The 22,831-nt window shown below is 38.7% G+C and overlaps 1 protein-coding gene across 4 annotated transcripts in view; it reads left to right on the top strand.

Annotated features, from left to right (window-relative positions):
* The first annotated feature begins 8,487 nt into the window (after nucleotides 1-8,487).
* Nucleotides 8,488-22,831, top strand: part of AGL (amylo-alpha-1, 6-glucosidase, 4-alpha-glucanotransferase) — a 40,777-nt gene continuing 26,433 nt past the window's right edge. The window contains exons 1-11 of one of the 4 annotated variants that reach the window (XM_054211251.1): nucleotides 8,488-8,824; nucleotides 9,692-9,841; nucleotides 12,358-12,568; nucleotides 13,492-13,658; nucleotides 14,111-14,314; nucleotides 19,046-19,227; nucleotides 19,464-19,575; nucleotides 19,871-19,991; nucleotides 20,172-20,274; nucleotides 20,365-20,462; nucleotides 21,019-21,158. In XM_054211251.1, the coding sequence (XP_054067226.1) occupies nucleotides 9,760-9,841; nucleotides 12,358-12,568; nucleotides 13,492-13,658; nucleotides 14,111-14,314; nucleotides 19,046-19,227; nucleotides 19,464-19,575; nucleotides 19,871-19,991; nucleotides 20,172-20,274; nucleotides 20,365-20,462; nucleotides 21,019-21,158 (1,420 nt within the window). In that variant the 5' untranslated portion in view covers nucleotides 8,488-8,824; nucleotides 9,692-9,759. Of the gene's footprint in view, nucleotides 8,825-8,985; nucleotides 9,259-9,384; nucleotides 9,592-9,691; nucleotides 9,842-12,357; nucleotides 12,569-13,491; nucleotides 13,659-14,110; nucleotides 14,315-19,045; nucleotides 19,228-19,463; nucleotides 19,576-19,870; nucleotides 19,992-20,171; nucleotides 20,275-20,364; nucleotides 20,463-21,018; nucleotides 21,159-22,831 lie in introns of those variants that run through there. The other 3 variants (XM_054211250.1, XM_054211249.1, XM_054211247.1) reach the window with 3 other exon arrangements.

The raw sequence follows: 22,831 nt of genomic DNA, 5'->3' as shown, positions 1-22,831 counted from the left end.
TTGCAAATGCTCTGTTTGTGTTTTACTGTTTTCACGGTTTCTATAAAAGCAGCATTAACCTTAGAGGTACTCTGTAATAGCATATTGTAAGATATATTTAATGTGAAAAACAATGATGAACCACTTTGCCTAATCAGACGAATGCTTTTACTGTTACACTTGTATCATCTTGCTCATGGAAGTCTTTGGGAAGCTGAGATCTCACTAAGTGTACCGCAACTGAAGAAACATAACACATAATCAATAGCTTAAAATTAAATATGGATATTTCCCCCTAGCTGGGGAAAAAAACCCAAAACATACAGTTTGCAACAGCCATTCATAAAGTCACCAAAATATGAAAGAGTTTAATAAAATTGTAAGCCCAAGTACGTACGTGCTTTACTAAGTGCTTGTGTGTTTCTAATTAATTTCCGCTGAAGAAAAACAGCCTTCTTTGCAGATACATTATTAGTATGACAAATACTAACATAAATACATTTACAGTATGAAAACTCTGGTGATCACACTGACCAATACTTTTGACAATATTTAGGTTCCTAACTTACACAGATTATAGTATGAATTAATATACAAATATTTTTTAAGATCTTATTTTAGGGTCTTGGCCCACTGACAGAATGGAGTCTATACTTCTGGAACATTGTTATAAATATAAGAATATATGGAAGTAATTTCCTCATTCTGTTGGAATCTGTATCGTGTTGGAATCCTGTTGGAAACTGTAATCAGAGTTTAAGAAAATAAAATCATTTATCTGTGAAAGGTAAAGTGGGCAAGGGAGGGAACACTGTTTTGCTTCTCATTTTACAGCTTCTTTTAATTTCAGAAGGTGTTAGCTATTGCTAAAGAGCCATAAAGCAAGAAAACCAGGAAAAAAACGAGAGAACCAGGAAAAAACAGTTACTCTCTAACTAGTGAGTACAAGTACCCATACTTCCTCTGCACAGGCAATCATAGATCTGTCTGGAAGGATTCTTTTTAAACATACTAGTCTCCTTAAAAAAAAAACAAAAAACACGGTTCTACAGCCTTAATAAAAATATTTCCATGAAACAGTACTACATGCTGAGTTGTTAAGTGTCAATATCCAGGTTGAATCAAGGAAATAAATGCATTTGGATATATGAACTATAAAAAGTAAAGTGTATTGCAATTATAGTTCTGTTAGTGTGTTCATAATAATTCTGTATTTATTACAAAGCAGAGGTTTCTAGCTTAACCAAAAGATCAGTTAGAGACATAGAGGGCTGGGGGTTGGTTTTTAATCTTACTTCAAGCCTGAAGAGAGATAGTCATGTAATCTACAATTGAACTATGTCAAAGGATGATGACATCAAGTGGCAAATGAACAATGAAATCTAACGTGAAAAGAAGCTGATGCCTTTTTTAGTGTAGTTTGTTACAGGACCTCAAGGAAGTAAGTGAAAGCTTATAGTTTTAAAAGCAACAGCAATTTCATAAAGGAGACTGCATTTTGAGTATATAAAGGGGAATTTCTGTTGCTTAAGAACTGAGGGAACAATTAAGTAAAATATATATAATTTTGGAAATTAAATATAGTGCAGTCCAAGGCATATACTGATAGCTATGCTATTTTTTAAACCCAAAGTAATACGGAAAACAATAAGCCATTGAAGCTAGGTCTGAAAAGAACCTATGTTATTATGTGGTTCCTTGTAATCAATTTTCCTCTTAAGTATTAAGCTAACTATACAGCAAAACTGTGGTATTTTACAAGGTCAACCCTTGCTCAAGTTTCATATATGCGTGCACTAGGCAAATGGTTTCTCTATGTTACTGGCAAGATTATCATGGTAAAACATCGCTTGACTTCAAATCAAGTGATGTGCAAAAAGGCTGCACCCCTATCAGATTGTTTTGATGATGGATAACTTGGATCTAAGAAGGTTTTGCTAGTACTGTTTTCTATTTTGATATATTGACATACGTTTCAAAAAGTGCATTTAGATCTTGCTGAAGACATGCAGGAGACTGGTCTTTTAAGGTAACAGTTTTGACACTTGTATTTATTCACCTCCTACACTTACAAGACTAGGCTTCAGCATTTTTCAAGCTTTCAGGGTTATCGTCTTAGCTAAATATGTATTAGGGAAATAATAACAGTAATATAATCTTAGATAGGAAGAATTTTTCCTACCAAAGTAATTTGCATGTTTGGGTTTTTTTTTTTCTCCAAAGAGATGGGAATGTTGAGTCATTGAAACAATCATGACTATCTAAAAGGAAATAAATGATGATAAAAGTCACAATGTAGGATGACATATTTTTCTCCATAATTAATTAATTAATTTCCGTTGAGCTTTGGCACTGTTTCATATTTATCTGTTTTATCCACTGACTTACTGTTAACCTACTAGATAGGTCAACTGGACTGTTAACCTAACTAGATAAAGGTATCCCACTGACCTCCAGAAATATCTTTTTAATGTATGCTTCTCTGTGGTCTTTATTCCTTTCTACTAATAAGCCCTTTCTACTTTCACTATTTTTAAATTTTTTTATGTCAGACATAAACATTCTCACTTGCAAACGTACTTCTACGGAAATACTTGTTTACCTAGAGGTAAACGCAAAACGCATTTTACGGCTTTCAGTCAATTACACTAACTAGCCACCAGGTGGCATTAGCCACTAAGTAAAATAAGGTTTTTCACTCTTGACTACAGAGAAACCTACTTTTTTTATCTCTGGCACATCAACAGCTGAAGTAGGCACACCGTAGCTTTCTACCAAAATGTGTATCGACTTTGACTTGAAGAGATTTTTTTCAAAAAAATACTTCCTTGCTTATCTGAAATGAAAGAATTAAGCTTGGTTCCCTGATACCAAGTTGAGCCAGGTCTGTACAGGTGCTATGATACAATGACAACCTGCCACTTTTCTGAAAGAGTCTCCACTTAATTGATTGCACAGCACAATTAAATGAATGGATAAAGGACTGCAGTAAAAGCATTTTACCCACTTCAAGGGATGTGGGCCATCGCTTGATCTGATGCACACTCTGAGTGTGCATTATTGAAGTCCTATCTGATAATAGTACTAAATTATTAACTTTGAGTTTTCTATATTTTCACCATTTCTGTGGTGCTTTTTTTAATTATTAATTTTATTATATCAGCGAGATGTGATGAGATCCTATTATTCCATTTCATGGGGAGCAAAGAGCTTGCTGGCAAAAGGATTGATCTGTAAGTGCCTCCATTTAAGGCACTTTAGAGCTGATTACACAATTCATAATGTGAAACTACAAGATTAATTGACATCCAGTACAATGCTCTTCGACACACTGATCAGCTTCTTTGACGGTCAATCTCAATTCCAGCTCTGCCCCACAGCTTTTTTCCTCTTTCCTTTCACTCAGACTAGGAACTAATTTTCCTGCTCCTTTTCATTTCATCTCAGAGCTCCTTTCACAGACAACCCATTTCCAGCTTTGCACCGTTTTCTCAGGAGCTCTCAATTTGTCTCCTCCATGGCTTAAAAATGCATTCTTTGTTCAGACCTGGTATGTCTGTGGGTTTTGTGGTTGCTCTGAGTTCAAGCACAAGCAGTCGTTCTGTAGATGGATGATTGGCAATGCTGTTAATTGTAGCAATGTGCTAGTTAGTACATGCCCAGTACCTCTATGGGGGAACCATGTGGTGATGTTTGAGTATGCTTGGTAGGAATGTTTGCAGGGATTTTAGCTCTTACTTTAGCAAGTCTCAGCTAAATGCTTGCGGAGACTTTCAAAAGCTTATGAACTGGTCAGGCTTTAACAGAGCTGGTAAAAGGCATATCTAACATAGGAGAGTTGTGAGAAGAATAAGAGCGAGAAGATTGTTGAGAGAAGACTTTTAATTTCTGGTAGCAGCGTTTGGTGATGGTTCAACTATAAATGTTGAATTAGGTGCGCTGATTGCTATATAGCAAAAGAAGATGCGTCGGTCTGAATTTTAACTTTGTAGCATTCTAGCGCAAACCACTCTTGCCTCATCTTCCCTGGTTCACCTGCTCATGCTTAACTTGGTGGTAGAATGCAAAAACTTCTTGAAAAAAGGCCTGGGACTAGAAGTGATTTGGCAATGAGAAATCAGGAATTTGTTCCAAAGCATGAAGATGAGGAAGAGATGAAAATTATCTTTTAAAACAAATGCTTGCTGTAGTCATACATTTGGTGAAATATTCTCCTTCTGCAGCGTATCACAATGTGGTAGACTGATTAAATTACTATGGCTTGAATTCTGTCTGCACTGAAAGATTACAAAGCCAGCCCATGGACCTCAGTATTAGCTTTCAGATAACCTCAGATTATGTGAGGCTAGTACATAGTTATTTCTTTGCTTAAAAATCAGATGCCAATTTTATAAAACAGACAATCCAATCAATTGTTTACAATTTGAGCTGTCTAGATAAGATCTAAGAATTATTATTTTAATGGGCCAGGAAAATATCCATGGTATTCTCACTATAGTTTGATACAATAGAAAGGAGCATCATAAAGAAAATGGAGTGTGCAAGAGATACTCTTTAAGTACTTATTTTTGAGGAGGAGATATAAAACTGAAAGAGTAGATGTGCTTGATAAAACATCACTGCAGTTCCTACAGAACGGGTACTCTGAAGTCTTAAATCTCAGCATATCTCACTAATGTTAAATGGAACAATTTACAGAAAGATAAAAGTGCTGGTAGTGATTCAGCATACAGGTGCAATATGTTCTCTTTGTAAAACAAAAACTGTCCCAGTACATGGGAATTTATTTTACACTTAACGAAGTTAAATGGTACAATAAAATCATTCAGACACTTAATTTAAAATGTTGTTTGCCAAGTCACCACATTTGCAGAAAATTATTAATAACAAATTAATGTGATATTGTTAGCTAAAGCACAGTCAAACGTATCTTAAGCAATTATGTGAAAAGCTACATTTAACTACAGTAAATTTTATTTGGCCCTCTTTAAAGATAAATGCATTGAATTTTACAGTTTTCTATTAAAAATTAATAGCAGTCTAACTTTATATAGAAGTTAAAGCAGAGAGCATTGATTGTTTGAGGCTGCACAGAGCTGGGATCAAAAACAAACCAAAACCGCTTCTGCAATCCAAAAATTCATGATGACACCAGGTTCATCTTTGAAAGGTCAAACCAACACTGCCAAGTAACTAGAGGAAAGGGCATTTAAATGTTCAGTAAGAACAAACTGCATAGGCTACTGTCCTAGCCTCTCCATCTCATTTGATTTCTTAATTATATAGACATTTTTATTACAGCCTACTATTTATTCCCTGCCTACCAGGCTACTGCAATCTGTTTAGCTATTTAGAAGGGATTTTTTAAAAAATAGGCTACAGGTGATTACTTCAATATTCCAACAATATTTTCTCTCAATACTATATTCTAATGTCCAAGGCCATATGTGAATTCCTGCTGAGCACATAATGTGTCTAAGAACAGCACTTGTTTTCAGCCATTGCATAGCAAAGATCTAACTCACACTCTAGTCTGGAGTTTAATCAAATTGCAGAGATACAGTTTTAAAGAAAATGAGCTTTCTTTCAAAATCTGGTTTGCGTTTCTGGATGAGATCTCCCCATTAAAGGACAAAAGCTGGACAGAAGATTCAACACCTCTGAAGCTTCCTATTGTTTGAACAATAGCACAGTGTTAATTCATGGATTTACAGATCATGAGTGTTGGGCATTGAGAAAAACTATGCTATCACTTTAAATTTTATGAGATCTCATATCTTCTGCATACAGGCCAAAGGAATCTGCTTTTAATTTTAGTTAGAATTAAGTTCTCTCTGTGCTAGTTGGCTTTTCCTGTTGTTATTGGGAGCTATTGTTCTGTTATTTAAAAAAAAAAAAAAGAGTACTGTCATGTAAGTACTCTAAATTGCTACACGTTACAGTTATAACCTTTAAAATAGGAATAAGCAACATGACACGTGATCCGACACCTAGTGAACAGGCTCCCCAGAGTGTATTGAGGCCACTGCTAGGATAACTGTTTTGTAATACTGTGTTGCAAAACAGAAGGCGGGAAGGGAGGGAGTACTAGGAAGGTGTCTGTAAAGGGCTGAAGAATTCTGGTATTAATATATTTGAAAAAGCTGGAAAAAATTTTCCTGTTAATGACATTGATATGGTCTCCACTCTTATTTTGAAGCAACTATTGACCTTTTCCTACTGTGGTATATCATATCAGACAGAGGGAAACTGCAAACTGAAGATAAAATGACACTGTGAAATCCACCATTTAGATGTCAGTGTAGCAAATGCCACGCGCAATTGCTGTTGGCTGTCCTATACAATACCTGCAATGCTAAATGGTAGCACTTGTGTACTGATGTTTTGCTGGTGTGGTTCCCATATACAGAAAGCCTGCTCAATTTATGTCTGCTAAATTAACACAGGCCCAAAGTCTATAAGGGATGTGCCAGCATAACAGGTGACGTGGATGGAGAAACGATGAGAGTAGTCTGCTCTGCCTTCCTGATTAAACTTTATTAAGGGACCTGCTATAGTCATTCAGTATCTCTATAATAGTCGATTTTTTCATACGGAACCGAAGGCAAATGAAATAATACTCTTCTAATTATTAAGTGATGTAATAGTATTTAGGGAACTATTTTGCTGTGGATCAAATCCTTCATTTAAACTGTTGACATCTGTTTCAGCTATAGTCAGAAATGTTGGTCAAAATAACTGCTTCAGGATTTGGTATCAAGAGGCTGTATGCTAGTTTCCTAATGATTTTTGTCATGAGAAACTTAAAAATCCTTTTTCATAAACTTGGATACATTTCAAAACATGTCTAAATGCATAGTATAGAGGAGAAGTGGCACTGCGAACCTAGTTACTAGAGTAGGGTGACTTCCCCTACTAAGTGGGGAAAACAAGAGACACATTTTAAAACTTACTAGCAGCGATGAAATTGCCTTCAGTTACGCTTTTGAGTTTTTTCTTGCTTTTCACAAGGTATTCAGCATGCACCCTAGGGTAACTATTTATGCAAAGGACTTGGCGACATGGGCATTATTTGCTCTTCCTCTCTTAGAACTCCTCACTGCGTAAGCAGCGCATGAAATTTCTAAATCCCGCCCCATTTGCAGTACATGACAGGACAATAGCAAGCTTGGAGGAAGAGGCACTTGTGCAAGGCTCTGTGGCAGACCAACTGCAAAGTCACTTCAGAATACTGAAGCCATAGCAAAGAGATGGTCTAGATCTCTTTCAATGACATTTCTGCTGGCTTTTTCTCCTGCAACTCCCATACCTTGTTGAAGCTTCTTGCATTTCCCACTTCTATGTTATATCTTCTTTACTAGGACACATCCAATTCGGAGAAAGCAGCCAGCATACCAGTAGAGCCAGGCTTCTGCTAGGTACAAGTCTGTCCTTTATACAAAACACACAGACCAGCAAGCTAAGCAAGGAATAAGGTGCCAGGAAGGAAGGACAAGGAAGAATGGAGAATCCTGCTGGGCCCCCAGGAAATATCCATAAAATAATCCAGATCGAAAGTAATACATTTGAATCACATCTGAATGATGCTTATTGAGGTGAGTGTTAGGGGAACTGCACAAACACACAGGAGGGATTTTACTAGGAATTTTCCCCCAGTCTGTCTAGGAATCCTAATATTGTCAAGGGCCATAAAAGCTGACATATTCACTAACACTAACATGAAAACCTTTCTCAACAATACCAAAAAGTGTGAACTGTAATGAGGAATATATTTCTTAAAATATTCAGAGGGAGGAGCAGGTGAAGGGGGAAAAGAAAAAAATTAGCTACCAAGAGGCAACAAATTCAGTTTGAAATGGGTGGAAGCGTTTCCATCTACATCGAGGCCTTTGGACTGCCCCTAAATGCATTGTAATTGGATGAACACATTGCAGTAAGACATAGTTGTAACGGTATGCACGGGATGACTGGAAGCAAATGGTTAAGTCCAAATTGTTTTGCAGGCTCCTCCCAATTCCACAAAATATACCATCTTTGGGAAAAAAAAAAAGTGTAACAGTGACTGTAAATTGAGAAGCACATTTTTTTTTTTAAACGTAGTTCTAGGCAATAAAAATAGACTGACCTTCCAAAGCTGCAAGGCTGACCTTTACAGTGGGGTGCAGTTAAATGATTTTGGTGTTGAGAGGCCTGGAGCAACTGTCGCAGGTATTCTGCAATATAAAGCAATGGTGAGAGCTGTCTAGTGACAGTATTCTTCATAATAAGGGTGGTGTTTTGGAGGTTTTTTTTGCTGCTGTTGTGGTGGTTTTTTTTAAACCACCTTACCTCTTGGTCAAAGAGAGATCCCCGGAGTTTGTAGCCTTGCCCACATACTATATATAGCCCTAAAACCCTAGCTGACACCATGGTTTTTTTCCTACAGCGCAGCCTATCGGGAAGGAGCCGGCTGCCGGGCCGCCCTGTGCCCGCCCCGGCCCCTGAGGCGGAGAAGCTGGGGAAGCCTTTCCATCACGGCCAGGCGCGGCTGGGCCGAAAGGCGTCAGCCGAGATACTTCAGGCCGCCTTTACAGTCACGTTTTCCTCAGCGGAACGCCCGTGAAATCACACGGAGCTTCAGTTTCAGCCGCCCGAACCCCCTCGGCGGGCGGTCTCCCGCGCCGGCGCGCACAAGCCGTGTGTGAGGGCGCTGGTGGGGGCTGTGGCTGTAAAGGCCAGGGCGGAACATCAGGTACCACCACCCTGCGCTCCCCGAAAGCCCTGGGGTGCTCCACGGCCCGGACTCACGAACAGCTCAGCCCGCCCGCAGCCGCATCAACGCCAGGGACGGGGGGTGGCTCCTAAGGTAACCGCTCCCCTCGGGGCCCGCTTCCCGGGGCGGGCCCGGCCCAGCCCAGCCCGGCCCGGCCCGGCAGGGGCGGGGAGAGGCGGGGCGGCCCCGGCCCGGCCGCCCCGCACCGTCGCCGGGGCGGGCCCTGCACTCTCGCGGGAGCTGCGCCGGCGCCGCCCGTCTCCGTGGGCGGCCGCGGCGGAACCAATAAAGTTTGTTACAAAAAAAAAGCAAGAAAAGGGGAGGAAACAAACAAACAAAAAAAATAATAAGCGGTGCCGCCGAGTCTGTTGCGGCTGCTGCCGAGTGCGTGAGTGCCTGCCCGCCCGGGGCTGCCGCAGCAGGCGAGGGCGGACGCGCTGCTCCAGCCCCCGCCCCGGCTCCGCTTGGCCTCGGCAGCCGTCGCCCTCGGCGGGGAGCTGCGCCTCCGCCGCTTTGCGGGCCCGCTCGTGAGTATGGTGGGACGGCTGAGGCGGGCACCGCTTCCCACGGAGGCAGGGCGGTGATGAGGGGCCTGGCGGCGACTCCCGGCAGCACCGGGGCGAGCGGGGAGAGTGACAGGTGTCAGGCTCCCCCCCCCCGGGGGCGGCTCGGGCCGGGGGCACCTCGGCGGCTCTGGCTGCGGGGCCGGGCCGCGCTGTGGGACGGGGAAGGTGCTGTGGGGTCCTGCCGGCGGCGGTCCCCGGCCAGGGGAGGTCTGGGTGGCTCCTGACAGCTCCCTCGTACCCTCCTGCCCGCCCTGCCGCGCCTCGTCTTCTCACTCCCCCGGGGCTGGGGAACATGTAAGCGAGCCCGGCGGCGTGAGGCGTTCCCAAACGGCCGCCGTCCTGACGAGGGTCGCCGCTGACCTGTGGGTTTTTGTCTGTGTTCCCTTCACGGCAGGGCTCGCTTCTTCCTCCCCGAAGTGAGTCTCCTGGGGCGGGAGGAGCGCCGGGCAGACGGCCGCAGCCATGCCGGGCGGTAAGGAGACGCGGCTGCTGCACCTCGGCGAGATGGAGAAGCTGGACAAGACCCTCTTCAGGCTGGAGCAAGGTAGGTCGGGGGCGGCGGCCTCCTCGACCACCTCCTCCTCCTCCTCCTCGGCGGGGACACCCCGCGGCTGGATGAGAGGGAAATGGCCGGGAGCTCTCCGCCTTCTTCGGACAGCAACGGAAAAGGAGCTCAGCCTGAGGACTTTTTTCCTTGTTTTAATATGAAACAATTTCTGACATGCTTGTTTCCACTGCAGAGCTCTGTGGGCTCCAGTTGGGGTTTGGTCTGACTCGTAAAACTCTTGAGGATGAAGAGCAGATCGTCTAGGAGCTGTCAGCCCTCATGGGATTGAAGCGCAAAGCATTTTTTAGATGGGCCCTGCAGGACAGGACCTCTCCTTTTTATAAGCTGTACTTCGGTGACCTGAAAAAGTTCTCATAAGTCGAGCTCTAGTAGTTATCCGCAATGTGTTATGCAACATCCCATCTTTAATATTATAATTTTGAAATATATCAGTAATACTAATGTTTTGCAAAGTCTGACATAATGTTGCAGGATATGGGATCTTCAGCTCTTCCTAAATCTTCTCTTGCCTGTCAGATTTCTTGTAGCCATGCTGTGTTAGTATTCTGGTCACATATTTCTAAGAACTCTAAGAACTTGGCATTATTTCTCTCTGAAAGTGTTCTTAAGTCTATTTGAAAAAAAAAAAAGACCAAACAACCAAAACCAAAAAAAACCCCAACCAAACAACAAAAAAACCCAAACCCATGAAAACCTCCAAACCCAACCAAACAAACAAAAAGCCACCCCACTAATTGGTCTACTATTATGCCAGTCAGCAAATTCAGACTAAAACTAAAGCCACTGTCTTTAGGATTAATTTTTAATGATGCAACATCTGTGGGTTTTATTACTTTATGTTACGGATCTAGGAGCCTAATATCAAAGTGGTTTAGTAGAGGAGAGAGATTTTCATTCTGGAGAATAAGAATTCTCGTCAACTATATTGATTTCAAAATTTTCTCACAGTACAATCTAAGAAAATGTCAGTAGTGAAGAAGTGCGGAGTTGACCATAACCTCAATTATTAAATCGTCCTTCCAGTTGTGTAAATTTTATTCAAACATTTAAAGTGCCTCTGCTGGTAGCAGTCTCTGAGAGGGCATAGCTAATTTTGAGCACAGCGTTCCTGATGTCAGTATAACTGTTACAGGAAATAAGATATCAATGGCATATATCCCTGTGTTCTAATTTTAGTAATCCCTACAATAAAATGTCAGGACAGTACTGGGGAGAGTGTACTTAACTTTCCAGAAGTGATTTTTTTGTATGTGTATGTTTTTTTTTTTTAACAATCAAATGAGCTTCATTTTACCTGACAAATATTCAGATCCTAAACCCATTGTTTTATGTGGCAGTTTTGGTGCAGTGATGATTATGTTAATAAGAGAAAGTGCGAGCTTGGTGATACTTGCATTTAAATGTATTTAGACATTGAATTCTGATATTAGAGTCCCCATGACTCTACTTAATAAGCAAATGGAATTTTTTTCAACTTAAGATACTGGAACTTGCCATTGTTCAGGGTTGGGTTTTTTTATACTTTTATAATTCATCTCTGTATTAATAACTTTCTCTTTACAAATACTTAGGTGGTTTTTTTACTCCCAATTTTGTAGACTGCTAGGGCTAGTAGGTGTGTTACTACAGTTAACTACGTGACTGGCATGTAATTTAGTAAAAGTAATTGTGCAAGCACTTATACCTGTCTGTTTCAGTCATTTGAAAGGACGCTGTAATTAGCCATGCATGTGATGGTGGCCCTGATACTTGCAAGTGGAAATCTATTCTGAAACCTGTTGCCTAAACTGAATTTTTCATATCCAGCTGAACAGACTACAGCATGGGTTTAGGTCCTAATATTTTAACTTAATTTTGTTCTCATTATCATGGATATCTTAAGCCTACATAGTGCTCTTTCTATGTGTACATGACCTGCAGCATGTATACAAATCTCCCTTTGATTTGTTGAGCTCTGTGGAAGTTTAACAATTTCTATATCGTAGATTACACACAAGTATATGTCATTTTACAGTTAAAATCCTAAGGAATTTAGCGTTGTATAGTGAACCCTCAATGGAGAATGAAGGGATTTTAAATGTTTTCTGTTTCAGAATGTGTTCCAGATTTTTTTCAGATGTTTTTATGGGTCAGTTTAATATACATGCTTGGTAAACCTAAATACTTAAATACTACATAAACCAAAATCTGCATAAAAATGTATGATGTTTTGCTGTATTTTGTTCTTAAGACTTTATATAGCAAAGAGGGACAAATTGAAAAGGAGATATAGTGCCATATAAGTAAAGGAAAAGGACTATATGTAAAGTGTGCAAAGAACATTAGGAAAGCAGGGAGAGATGATGGTGTAGAAATAATACCATTCTGCTGAAATTCTTGGCAGATATGTTGGTGCACTTTCTTCTTAACATAATATCAAGTTGTGATTTGCAGTTATGGAACAGGAATATCTAGTCCTCCTCATGAAGTGATTTTTTTCTTTTTTTCTTGAGGTTTTGAACTACAGTTCCGACTGGGCCCAACTCTTCAAGGCAAGCCTGTTACTGTGTACACAAATTATCCAGCTTCTGGAGAAGTATTTGATCGCCACAAGTTCAGGACACTATCGTGGCACAATCCCACAGGAAAAGAAGATGACTCTGACAAATACTGTAAGCTGGATCTGCAAATTTCAGGGTCATACCAGTACTATTTCAGTCTTGGGTAAGTGCAATTCTATACTTACAGCCAAATGCAGTCTTTCTCCCTTGGTCTACATTTTAACCTGAAGAAATCACTGTCAAGCATACAAATGTGTTTTTCCCCATGCATTTTTCAAATTGCAACTATGAGGCCTATCTGAATCTGCTACTGAAAGACAGTAGCTGTGGTAGTTGTCTAATACTTTCTGATGCAAAGATATTCTGGAACTGTACAGAACGAAGTTAATTGATTTTTCAATTGCTTGCAGAGGCAAGCCATTTTTACAAGTTTTCAAAGTCATCAGCATTCCAAGTATCTGAATTAATTTGTATTTTCTTCATTGGCTTTGAAGGCTGCTTTTTTTCTTTCTAGCACAGATATTCTGGCATTCTTTACTTCACATTCTTTACTTTGTCCTTTGTTTCTACAGGACAAGTGCTGAGGAGAATGCCAGTATCTGTAATGACTGTAGTCTGATAACTCTGAGTTTCTGGAAGATGGGTGGTTAAATTCCCTCAGGCTTAAAAGAGCAGTTAGCTCGGGTCTCTTTCCGAGGATGGTGCTCCAAATGGAGGTCTTTGTATAAAAGATGGGCAGTCATGCTTGCTTTGTTTATGTTGGTATTCTATAAAGAGGTGCCAGCATTCCGTCTCAGAAAATAACAAAAGTATCTCCCTTTTGCAGAGAGTTCAAAGCTCTGTATCCCAGTTGTGTTCTTGTAAGCAACTGGCATTAGTCCAGCAGAGATATGATGCCAAAGAGATGAACGTATCTTCAGTGTTTTCTATTTTCTTCAGGTGCCCTGAAGTCCTGTTCCCCACCTCCCCCCAGCCCCTGTACTGGGCTACTGTGTTTTTGAAGTAGCTGTGCTTCTTGGATTCTCTTTCTGAAACTAACTTGTACAATGGGTGTCTACTATACCAATGAACATTAATTTTTCCTAGAAATGAAAAGAGTGGTGGAGGTTACATAGTTGTGGATCCTATTTTGCATGTTGGAGCCGATAATCATGTGTTACCTTTGGATTGTGTTACACTCCAGACGTTCCTCGCTAAGTGTCTGGGACCGTTTCATGAATGGGAAGATAGGCTTAAAGTTGCAAAAGAAACAGGTAATGCCAATCCACATATTAAAGAAAATATGTTTTTGTCTTATGATCAAAAACCAAAGTAACACTGAAGAGCTTCAGTGTAAACAGCTCATTTGTTCTTTATTTTGTAAACTATTTTCTACTAGATTAAATTTTGTTAATAAATTAAGTCAGTGAAATTATTAAAATATTTGCAAAGGTGCAAAAATTCAGGGATTTCCTGATACGGGGAATCACTTTTGTTTTATTGTTTTGATTTCACATGGACTTGCAAGTTTGTAGAACTGACAGGATGATTTTTTTAAAGCTTGTGTTATGTTGAATTTCAAGGGGAAGATTCAGATTAATTTATACTGGTAATTCCAAACACTAGCTTTAAGTACATATTGTAACTGTAACTTCTTATGCTTCTTTTAATTAACTTTGACTGAAATTTGTTTTTCTTATTAAATAAATGGCTTCTTATTACGTAGGTTACAACATGATTCATTTTACACCACTGCAGAAGCTTGGACTGTCTAGATCATGTTATTCACTGGCTGATCAGTTAGAAGTAAATCCTGAATTTTCAAGCCATAATAAACAGTGCACTTGGAGCGATATAGGAGCTCTTGTGGAAAAACTGAAAAATGAATGGAATATGCTTTGCATCACAGATGTAGTCTACAATCATACAGGTATGATTTGTGTGTGTGTTAATAACCAGATTGATCCTATAATTACATTTCGTTATTTCCCTTAACTGTTCCCCTTTGAACCCATCTTCTAGTAGCTGTTTTAAGCAACTTAGTTGTCTTTGAATCTCTCAAATCCAGGACAACTCTTTACAATTATAATTAATATGCCTCCATAACAGATGTAAAAGAATTTAGTACTGTTACTTCAAGAGCAAATAGAGCCCTTATTAGAGAGAAGTAATGAACTGTGCATGTGTCTGTATTTTTATAATCTGCTTTTTATGACCCGTGATATGCAGCTTCCACAGAAATGAATGGAATCTGCATTATGAATTATTTGGTGAACATAAACTTAGTACTTTCTTGTTAAACAGGGTAGTATTCTTGTAGCTGCTTAAAAGTAAATGCTCTAATTTGCATCTAACATGCAGACAACAAACAGAATAGGGACAAGAGGCTAGGATTAAGCAGTGGAGGAAATGTTACAGCTCAGTCTGTGGGGGAAGGCCGGGGGGAAGATAGCTTTGTGTTTGGGGTGTGTTCTTTTTAAGCATAGATACACCAGTGCATTGAAGGCGTTACTTAATTGCTTTTTGTAGCTAAAGTTGTCTGTTGTGCACCGAGGGACAGTGGGTTTTCTTCAGTATGATCTGATGAAATTTAAATTACAGTACTTGATCATTTGTAAGTTTGCTGATTATTTGGATAATGAGTTTACTTTATGTTTATAATGCAGTTTTCATTTTTTGCCATAATCCTAAAGATCACAATAACTAGTATTCTCATAGCAGAGAGTACAAGAGGTGGTTTTGTATGTTGATGTTTACAGTCCTTTGAGGCTTAAAAAACCCCTAACCATAGACATCTGTGAATTTCAAGCTTTATTTGCTTTAGTTCTTTGGTGTTGATTGCTGCCAAACATTCCTATCCAGTCAGTCTGCGATGCAGTGTGGGCCCTCTTGTTTACCCTATCTGTTTGTTGAGAAGTTACTAAGTATAGTTATTGGCTATGTGTCTGAGGGAATTAGACTTTTAAACGTTCTTCCAATTTGGGATAAAAAATTTCTTGCACTTCATCAACTAGAAGTGCAGTTTCTCTCACATGTGCTTCAGATCCTGTCATCTTTTTACTGTGTATATTTGCATGCTAGCAAGGAGAATGTTTTTATGGACAGAAATATCTAAACCTAAACTATTTATTAGACTCCAAAATATATTTGAGAAGAAAAATGTTACATTATTACTTGGTTACATTTGTAGAAGGACTTTTCCAGGTTACATTAAGAGTTCAAAGTAATCTTCACTGGGATGGATGACTAAACATTTACACTATGCTGAAAGGATGTTTAGGAGTGTCTTCTAACAGGATAGAAATTTTCAAATGACCATGGTCCTAACTTATATCATTAAGCAAGATATACGTGATGGCTTTGTTTCCTCCTTTCAAACTTTTTAACTCAAATCTTTTTCCCCATCTTTGTCGTTTATAATCAAAACCTCTTGATTTACAACTGACTCCAAACTTTGTTAAATGCCAAATTTAGCATAAACAGAAAGATACATTGATAAAAGTCCGCGTAAGCAATAATATCGTATATACTTGTAGAGGTAAAACATTTTGGAGCTTCTGAAATAAGAAAATAGGCAAACAGTTTTTGAGGTTCTTTTTGTCTGGATCTTGATTAGATGGAAGTTTAACTTCACTTTTTTTTTGGTATTTAAATGAATAATAGTTGCTAGTAGTTAAATTAGTTAATTCCTGCACATTAGGGTGATTTAATTGTAAAAAATATTTCATAGAACTATTTAAATATAAAAGACACAAAGTGTATAGTCAGTTATTTTGAGCAGATTATGGATACTTGCACATTGTTATTAATTCTGCAGCATGTCTGCATTAAAAGCTTAAGTTGTCTCACAGTAAATCTTCTAATGCTGGTAATTCTAACAGCTCATGACCCTTCAGTTTATAGTGGTTGTATCTGTTAGTAGTTTCTGCTTTCTAGCTGAGACCACTGTACAAAAATGGCAATGGTTCCCCTCGTAAAGCCAGGCAGCTCACTTTCAATATTAAGTGGTTAAGTTAAGGTGTTTGGTTTTTACACTGAAATGGAGAACAGACTGCTTGCACAGTAGAGAGTGGTGAGAATCAGTTTTTGATGTTAACGTCTCTGTCAGTCTCTAATGAAACCCAGCATCTATAGCCTGACTTGAAAAATAAAGTAGATGCATGGGCTAATGTTAAATATAGATGCACCTTTGGCATGTTAGCAGGAGTATCACACATAAATTTGCAAACCCTGTCTGGTAACTGGGTAGATGTGCCCTTTTCGGGGCACCCTTTTCAGGGTGTTCAAACACCATCAAATAAGAAATATTGTGTTCACTGGCATTTACTTCTCATCAGGAGATAGAAAAAGGAGAGTCGATTTTTTCTTTTCTGATCTTTCAGTGGCTGTAATAAAGCATAAAGTAATAAAATAAATTTAAATAAATTATATTTTCTTTACCTTTCAGAAGAGGCTACTATTGTCTAACTGCAATTTAACACTTGAGTAAATCCTATTTCCAAGCATTTGACTAATCACATCAAACAGCTCCTTTGCTCAGCTTTATAAAGGGGAGGGGGAAAAAAAAAAAGTAGTCTTGGGCAGTGAGCATCACTACTAAATAAGTTTGTGTTTAATTTATGTAACAATGAATTAGTCCTTTGAAAAATGTGAAATTATTTTCTTAAATGAGAAAGTATTTACTTTTGGAAATTGTTTTCTGTAATTCTGTATCTTAATATTTCCATATTTTTATACTTGTGTGTATTTTCTCCCCAGCTGTAATAAATGTAATCACAAGTGATGTTTCGGGCAAATTTTTTTCTGCAGAATTAGATTTCTGTTGGTGTTACGTTGTGAATCATTGGAGGTTACCTTCTGATCAGAAAACATCATTCTGTTCCATACCAGGCTTAGTGGAAGGCCTGTTGACTTTTTTCTTTTGGCATGATAACACCTTAGATTGAAATGATATATTGTCTCTTTAGAATTAATTGTATTTACTCATTAAAGTCCCTTGTAGTAAATCGTGGTTCTTGCTAGATGAAATCAAGTAAGCTAGTTTTGCTTTTTGGAGATTTTTTTTTTTTTTTTTTTTTCCAGAAATAGTATAGCTATATAAAAAGAAAGGGGGGAGGGGGGAATCTGGTTGGTCTAGAACAGCCTTTAACAGCCTGAGTTTATTACTGCTTTATGTAACTTTAAAATAAGTATGGTGGTTCTAGTTGTAGGTGGCATTTAAACTATGAAGATCTTAATTTCCAGAAATGGTATTACCTTATAAACATGGAATTTTGCCATGTTCAAAATGATCTTGAGATGTAATGTAAGAGGGTGTTCAGAAGAGCTGTTAGCACTATAAGCTGAGAGAGTACACTGTTTTCTCTCCCTCTGACATTTTTGTTTGAACTTCTTTGAACGAAGCAAACTTGAGGTTTAGGTGTTAATTATTCTGCTATAATTTTGGACACGTTAATGGTGCTCTCTTGATGTTTCCAATAGAATAATTTGTCATATATTTTCCCTTGTGTGAAGTACTTCTATTTTTCTCTGCTTTTCTAAAACAGTGGATTAATAAGACATATTCTATGAAAAATGATTTTAAAAAACCTTGTAAAACCTGAGTGATTTTTTTTTTGTTGTTCTTATGCACTCCATGGTGGTTTGTTTTTTTTTTTTTTTAATATTTAGTTTTTCAATTGCAGAGATTCATTCAAAAGAACGTATGAAAATTATTTTAAGTTAAACTGTGTTTAGGACAGTTCCAAAAATGGAAAGAAATTAACCCTTGAGGATTCTTTTTCCTCATTTTCATACTTACAGAATCCAAATTCTGTCTTCTCTTTATGTATTTACTCATGCTACTGCATGCCCACTACTGTATGTATTAGAATATCGCACCCATTTTCTAGTGACGGCTCCTTACCTTCTCCGAGTTAATTCTTAGTGCTCAGCATATCTTCTGGTGCTTGTTCATGCTATGTGGGAAGTTCAGAAAATAGACACAGTGGAGTGTGGTGTTTGATTTGAACTAGCGTTCCATTTGCATGCACCAGACAGTGCACTCACATTCCTGTGTAAGACTCCGTGGCATCGCTTCCCATCACTCTGCTTCTTAGGATGTACACAACAGGGTCGCAGCTAATCCTTTCTTCAAAAGCCCAGTTAACTACATTTTTCATTAATTATTTCTTGGGCAGTGTGTATGCCCTCTTACTCTCTGGCTCTGTGTGGGTATCATCTGATAGAGTTAAGAATATTAAAAAATAAATAGCTTGTGCCATCTTAAATCTTGGTTTGGCATGTAGGTTTGGCTTTCAACACACAAAGAGCACTTCATTTGATGTATTTCCTGCAACAAAAATGTGATTTTATTATTGTGGGTTTTCTAGTGTTTTAGAGTTGGTGGTACTATTGCATATTTTTATGTAACTAACAAAAATGTTTCTCTGCAGTCTCTGCAGCTGTATTTGTGGCAAAACAAATGTTTAACAGTAATGCATACCTCTGCATAAGACATGATTTTTCTATTGGCATGGAACTTTAGTTGAAATGTGAACTAACTGTACATGCCTTAACTTCTTGGTGTTAGGACGTTTTTACAAAAGAATTAAGTGTTCAGCTTGTGTACCTAATCTTTTTTTTTCTTTTTTTTTTTTTTCTCCTCCTTTTCTTGAATAAGCAACAAACAGTGAATGGCTCAGGATGCATCCAGAATGTGGCTATAACCTTGTAAATTCTCCTCACCTGAAGCCAGCTTGGGTCTTGGATAGAGCTCTGTGGCACTTGACCTGTATGGTGGCTGATGGAAAGTGCACTGCTAAGGGGGTCCCTCCCTTGATTGAAAATGATCATCACCTGAATGTAAGTGAATAAGAGCTAAGTATAAGTTAATAAACACTATAAATAGCTAAATAAACCCTTGATATTTCTAAGGCTGTGGAAGTGCACAGAAACTGATGTATGCTTTGCAGATATACGTAATCAAATAACTCTTTACTCTTTAAATATTTTTCCTGAACAATTCATATGAGCACTTAGCTTTTCCTAATTATATCAATCATCAACATTATTAACTAACATAATTCTTATTTTTACAGTGTATCCGTAAAATAATTTGGGAAGATATATATCCAAAAATTAAACTATGGGAATTTTTCCAAGTGGATGTTAACAAAGCTGTGCAGCAATTTAAAACCCTTCTAACTCAAGGTAAAGGAAGGGTATGTTGCTGAAGCATGTGGATTATATATTTATAGTTCAAGCAACTAATAGGTAAACTTAATATGGAAAATGAAACAATTTTTTGCTATGTGAGAAATCTGCTGTGCTGATCTAAGCATACAAGAATGCTTTGAGGGCTAGTAAAGTCTTTGAAGACTTTGCACCCCTTCAAAGCCTTTATCTACCCATATCTTGCTTATGCTAGAATGGTAAAAGTTGTGTATCTTTTCAGTGTAATGCCTGTTTTTACTTTATCAATACTCTTTTTCTATCTTTTTCTTAGGCAAAATGAGCACTAAATCTGATCCAAATCAGCATCTTCAAATACTTCAGGACCCTGATTATAGACGATTTGGCTGTACTGTAGATATGAATATAGCATTGGCAACGTTCATACCACACAGGTATTGTATTACTGATTAGAAGTTAAAAATCACAAGTGAAGTTAAATTTGCAAAACCAAATAAATGAAATTATTTTCAGAGATGGGAAAACTTAAATCTTTCATTCCTTTTAGTTATGTATACTGCATGTTTTAAAAATAAATTATTCTAATAGTTCTCTGCTTTTAATGTCCTAATAAGCAATGGACCAGCTGCAATAGAAGAATGTTGCAACTGGTTTCGCAAGAGGATTGAGGAACTGAATGCTGAGCAATACAGACAAACTAATCACCATCAAGAGCAGGTCTTATAATTACTGTGTTTTAATGTGAAATTGTTTTAAATTGCAAATAAATGCAAGTATTTCAATAATGCATAATTTAATTACTTCTAGGCTGTCAATTGTCTTGTGGGGACTGTGGTTTATGAACGGCTGGCTGGTAATGGTCCTAAGCTGGGTCCTATCAGTAGAAAACATCCTCTAGTTACCAGGTATTTTTTTTATTTTATTTGTTTGGAAACTATTAGAATCTGTCTAGGGAAAGTGAGTTCAAAGTTTATTAGAAGTATAAATTTATATGTACAAGCGTATGTTTAATTTCCCGTGGAAAAATGCCACTTAATGAATTTACTGTCTTTTTTTAAGCAACAATGGTAACTGTTTTAATAAATAAATGTGACCACAGACCATGAAGGACTACTCAGAACACATCAAAGACTTAAAAGGGCAATTTTGCACTATGTAGGTGGAAGAGGGGTGGAACTAGGAAAGCTTACACCTTTCAAGTTTGAACTTGATGCTACTCATGTATCTGAAGGGCCAGGGCTTTAATCTTACACTACCACCTGACACCAAAATAGTGGCAGCACCTGTCCTTTCTCCTTCAAGGCTTACTACAAAATAGAAAGCTCCCCATTATATCTGTTTTTTATCTACAAGCCAGTTCATAGCAGATATTTTAATTTCAAAGGCAATGAATTTCATCTCTAGGTTACCTTATGGGGTTGGTTGGTTGGTTGTTTTTTTAATTGCCTGTCTATTCCATAGGTATTTTACGTATCCATTCAAAGAGCTAACTGTGGAGGAAGAAGAAGCTATGATACATCAGTCGGATAAAGCGTGTTATTTCATGGCTCATAATGGCTGGGTTATGGGAGATGATCCTCTTAGAAACTTTGCAGAACCAGGTTTGTAAAAGAACTTTGAATTATCTTATAAACCTTTTGATATTCTAGCCAAGGCAAAAAGGGTTTTATTTAATCTCTTTTTCCAGATGTATTCCTATGAAGCTGCAGAATAGCAGACAGATACTCAGTTTATAGCACTCTTATTTCCCCTTCAGCATACAGATCAACTGTAAGATCTGGGATTTGAGGTACAGTTTTGCAAGATTTTAGAGGGAAATCACCAGCTTTCTGCCACTGGAATGGGGACATCCTGCCTTCCCACTTCTGTCATTGTCTTTGCTTACTTTGTTCCATCACCACTGCTTGTTGTCATTTCCATAAGACAGTGACAGTGTGTCAGAAAACTAATGCAATAAAAAGGTCGATAGTATTTTACTGCATTAGTGAGAAAAAATTGGATCCTTGAAAGGTCCTGTGAGTTGCAGTCAAGAGGTGACCCACTTAATCCAAGTCACATTGCTTGTGAAGGTAAGATAGGGTATGAATTCACCATGCACTAAAGCCTTGTATTCTGACTCCTTTGGGGACACTGTTGATATCCAGTAAAAGCAAGGTTGACAACTCTTGTTTTCAGAGTAGTCATTCACTTTGTAAACAGAATCAAAGGCCGGTTTAATTCTAATTAACAACATCTATCTAAGAGTTTGTTGAATCTGCTTTAGAAGTTAATCTGATTGATGCTCCACTCCAGAGTCATCTGGAGTTAGCAAACACCTCACTTCTGCAAAATAATCTACAGCCCTTTCACTGCTTTTTCTTTTCTCCTTCACGAGCACGAAGAGAATATGTGTTTCAAGGGTGGTTTTGTTCAGTTGCCTTTCAGCTAATTGCCTTTGGGGCAGACTGCTACATTTTTTCCCTCAGTCACTGGCTTTAGTTACCATACCTAACTTCCATGACTGAGTTTTCTCTCTTAATTAGTCTACGGCTTTTTCAGTGCTTTATACTTGTGTTATACCTTTATTTTGTCATAGAATCATTCAGGTTGGAAAAGGACCCTTGGGATCATCGAGTCCAACCATCAACCCCACTCTACAAAGTTCTCCCCTACACCATATCCCCTAACACCACATCTAAAGGACTCTTAAATGCATTCAGAGATGATGACTCCACTACCTCCCTGGGCAGCCTATTCCAGTGTCTGACCACTCTTTCTGTGAAGAATTTTTTCCTAATGCCCAGTCTAAACCTACTCTGTTGCAGCTTGAAGCCGTTCCCTCTTGTTCTTTCGCTAATTACCTGTGGGAAGAGACCAGCACCAACCTCTCTACAATGTCCTTCCAAGTAGCTGTAGAGAGTGATGAGGTCTCCCCTCAGCCTCCTCTTCCTCAAACTAAACAGTCCCAGCTCCTTCAGTCGCTCCTCATAAGATTTATTCTCCAGGCCCTTCACCAGCTTCGTTGCCCTCCTCTGCACTCGCTCCAGCACCTCGATATCTCTCTTGTATTGAGGTGCCCAAAACTGGACACAGTACTCAAGGTGTGGCCTCACCAGTGCTGAGTACTCAGTGTTGAGTACAGGGGGACAATCACCTCCCTACTTCTGCTGGTCACACTATTTCTAATACAAGCCAGGATGCCATTGGCTTTCTTGGCCACCTGGGCACGCTGCTGGCTCATATTCAGCCGCTTGTCAATTAGAAGCCCCAGGTCCTTTTCTGCCAGGCAGCTCTC

Source organism: Rissa tridactyla, chromosome 8 (genome assembly GCF_028500815.1).
Source record: "Rissa tridactyla isolate bRisTri1 chromosome 8, bRisTri1.patW.cur.20221130, whole genome shotgun sequence".
NCBI lineage: Eukaryota > Metazoa > Chordata > Aves > Charadriiformes > Laridae > Rissa > Rissa tridactyla.
This window is presented reverse-complemented; position numbering and strand designations above follow the sequence as displayed.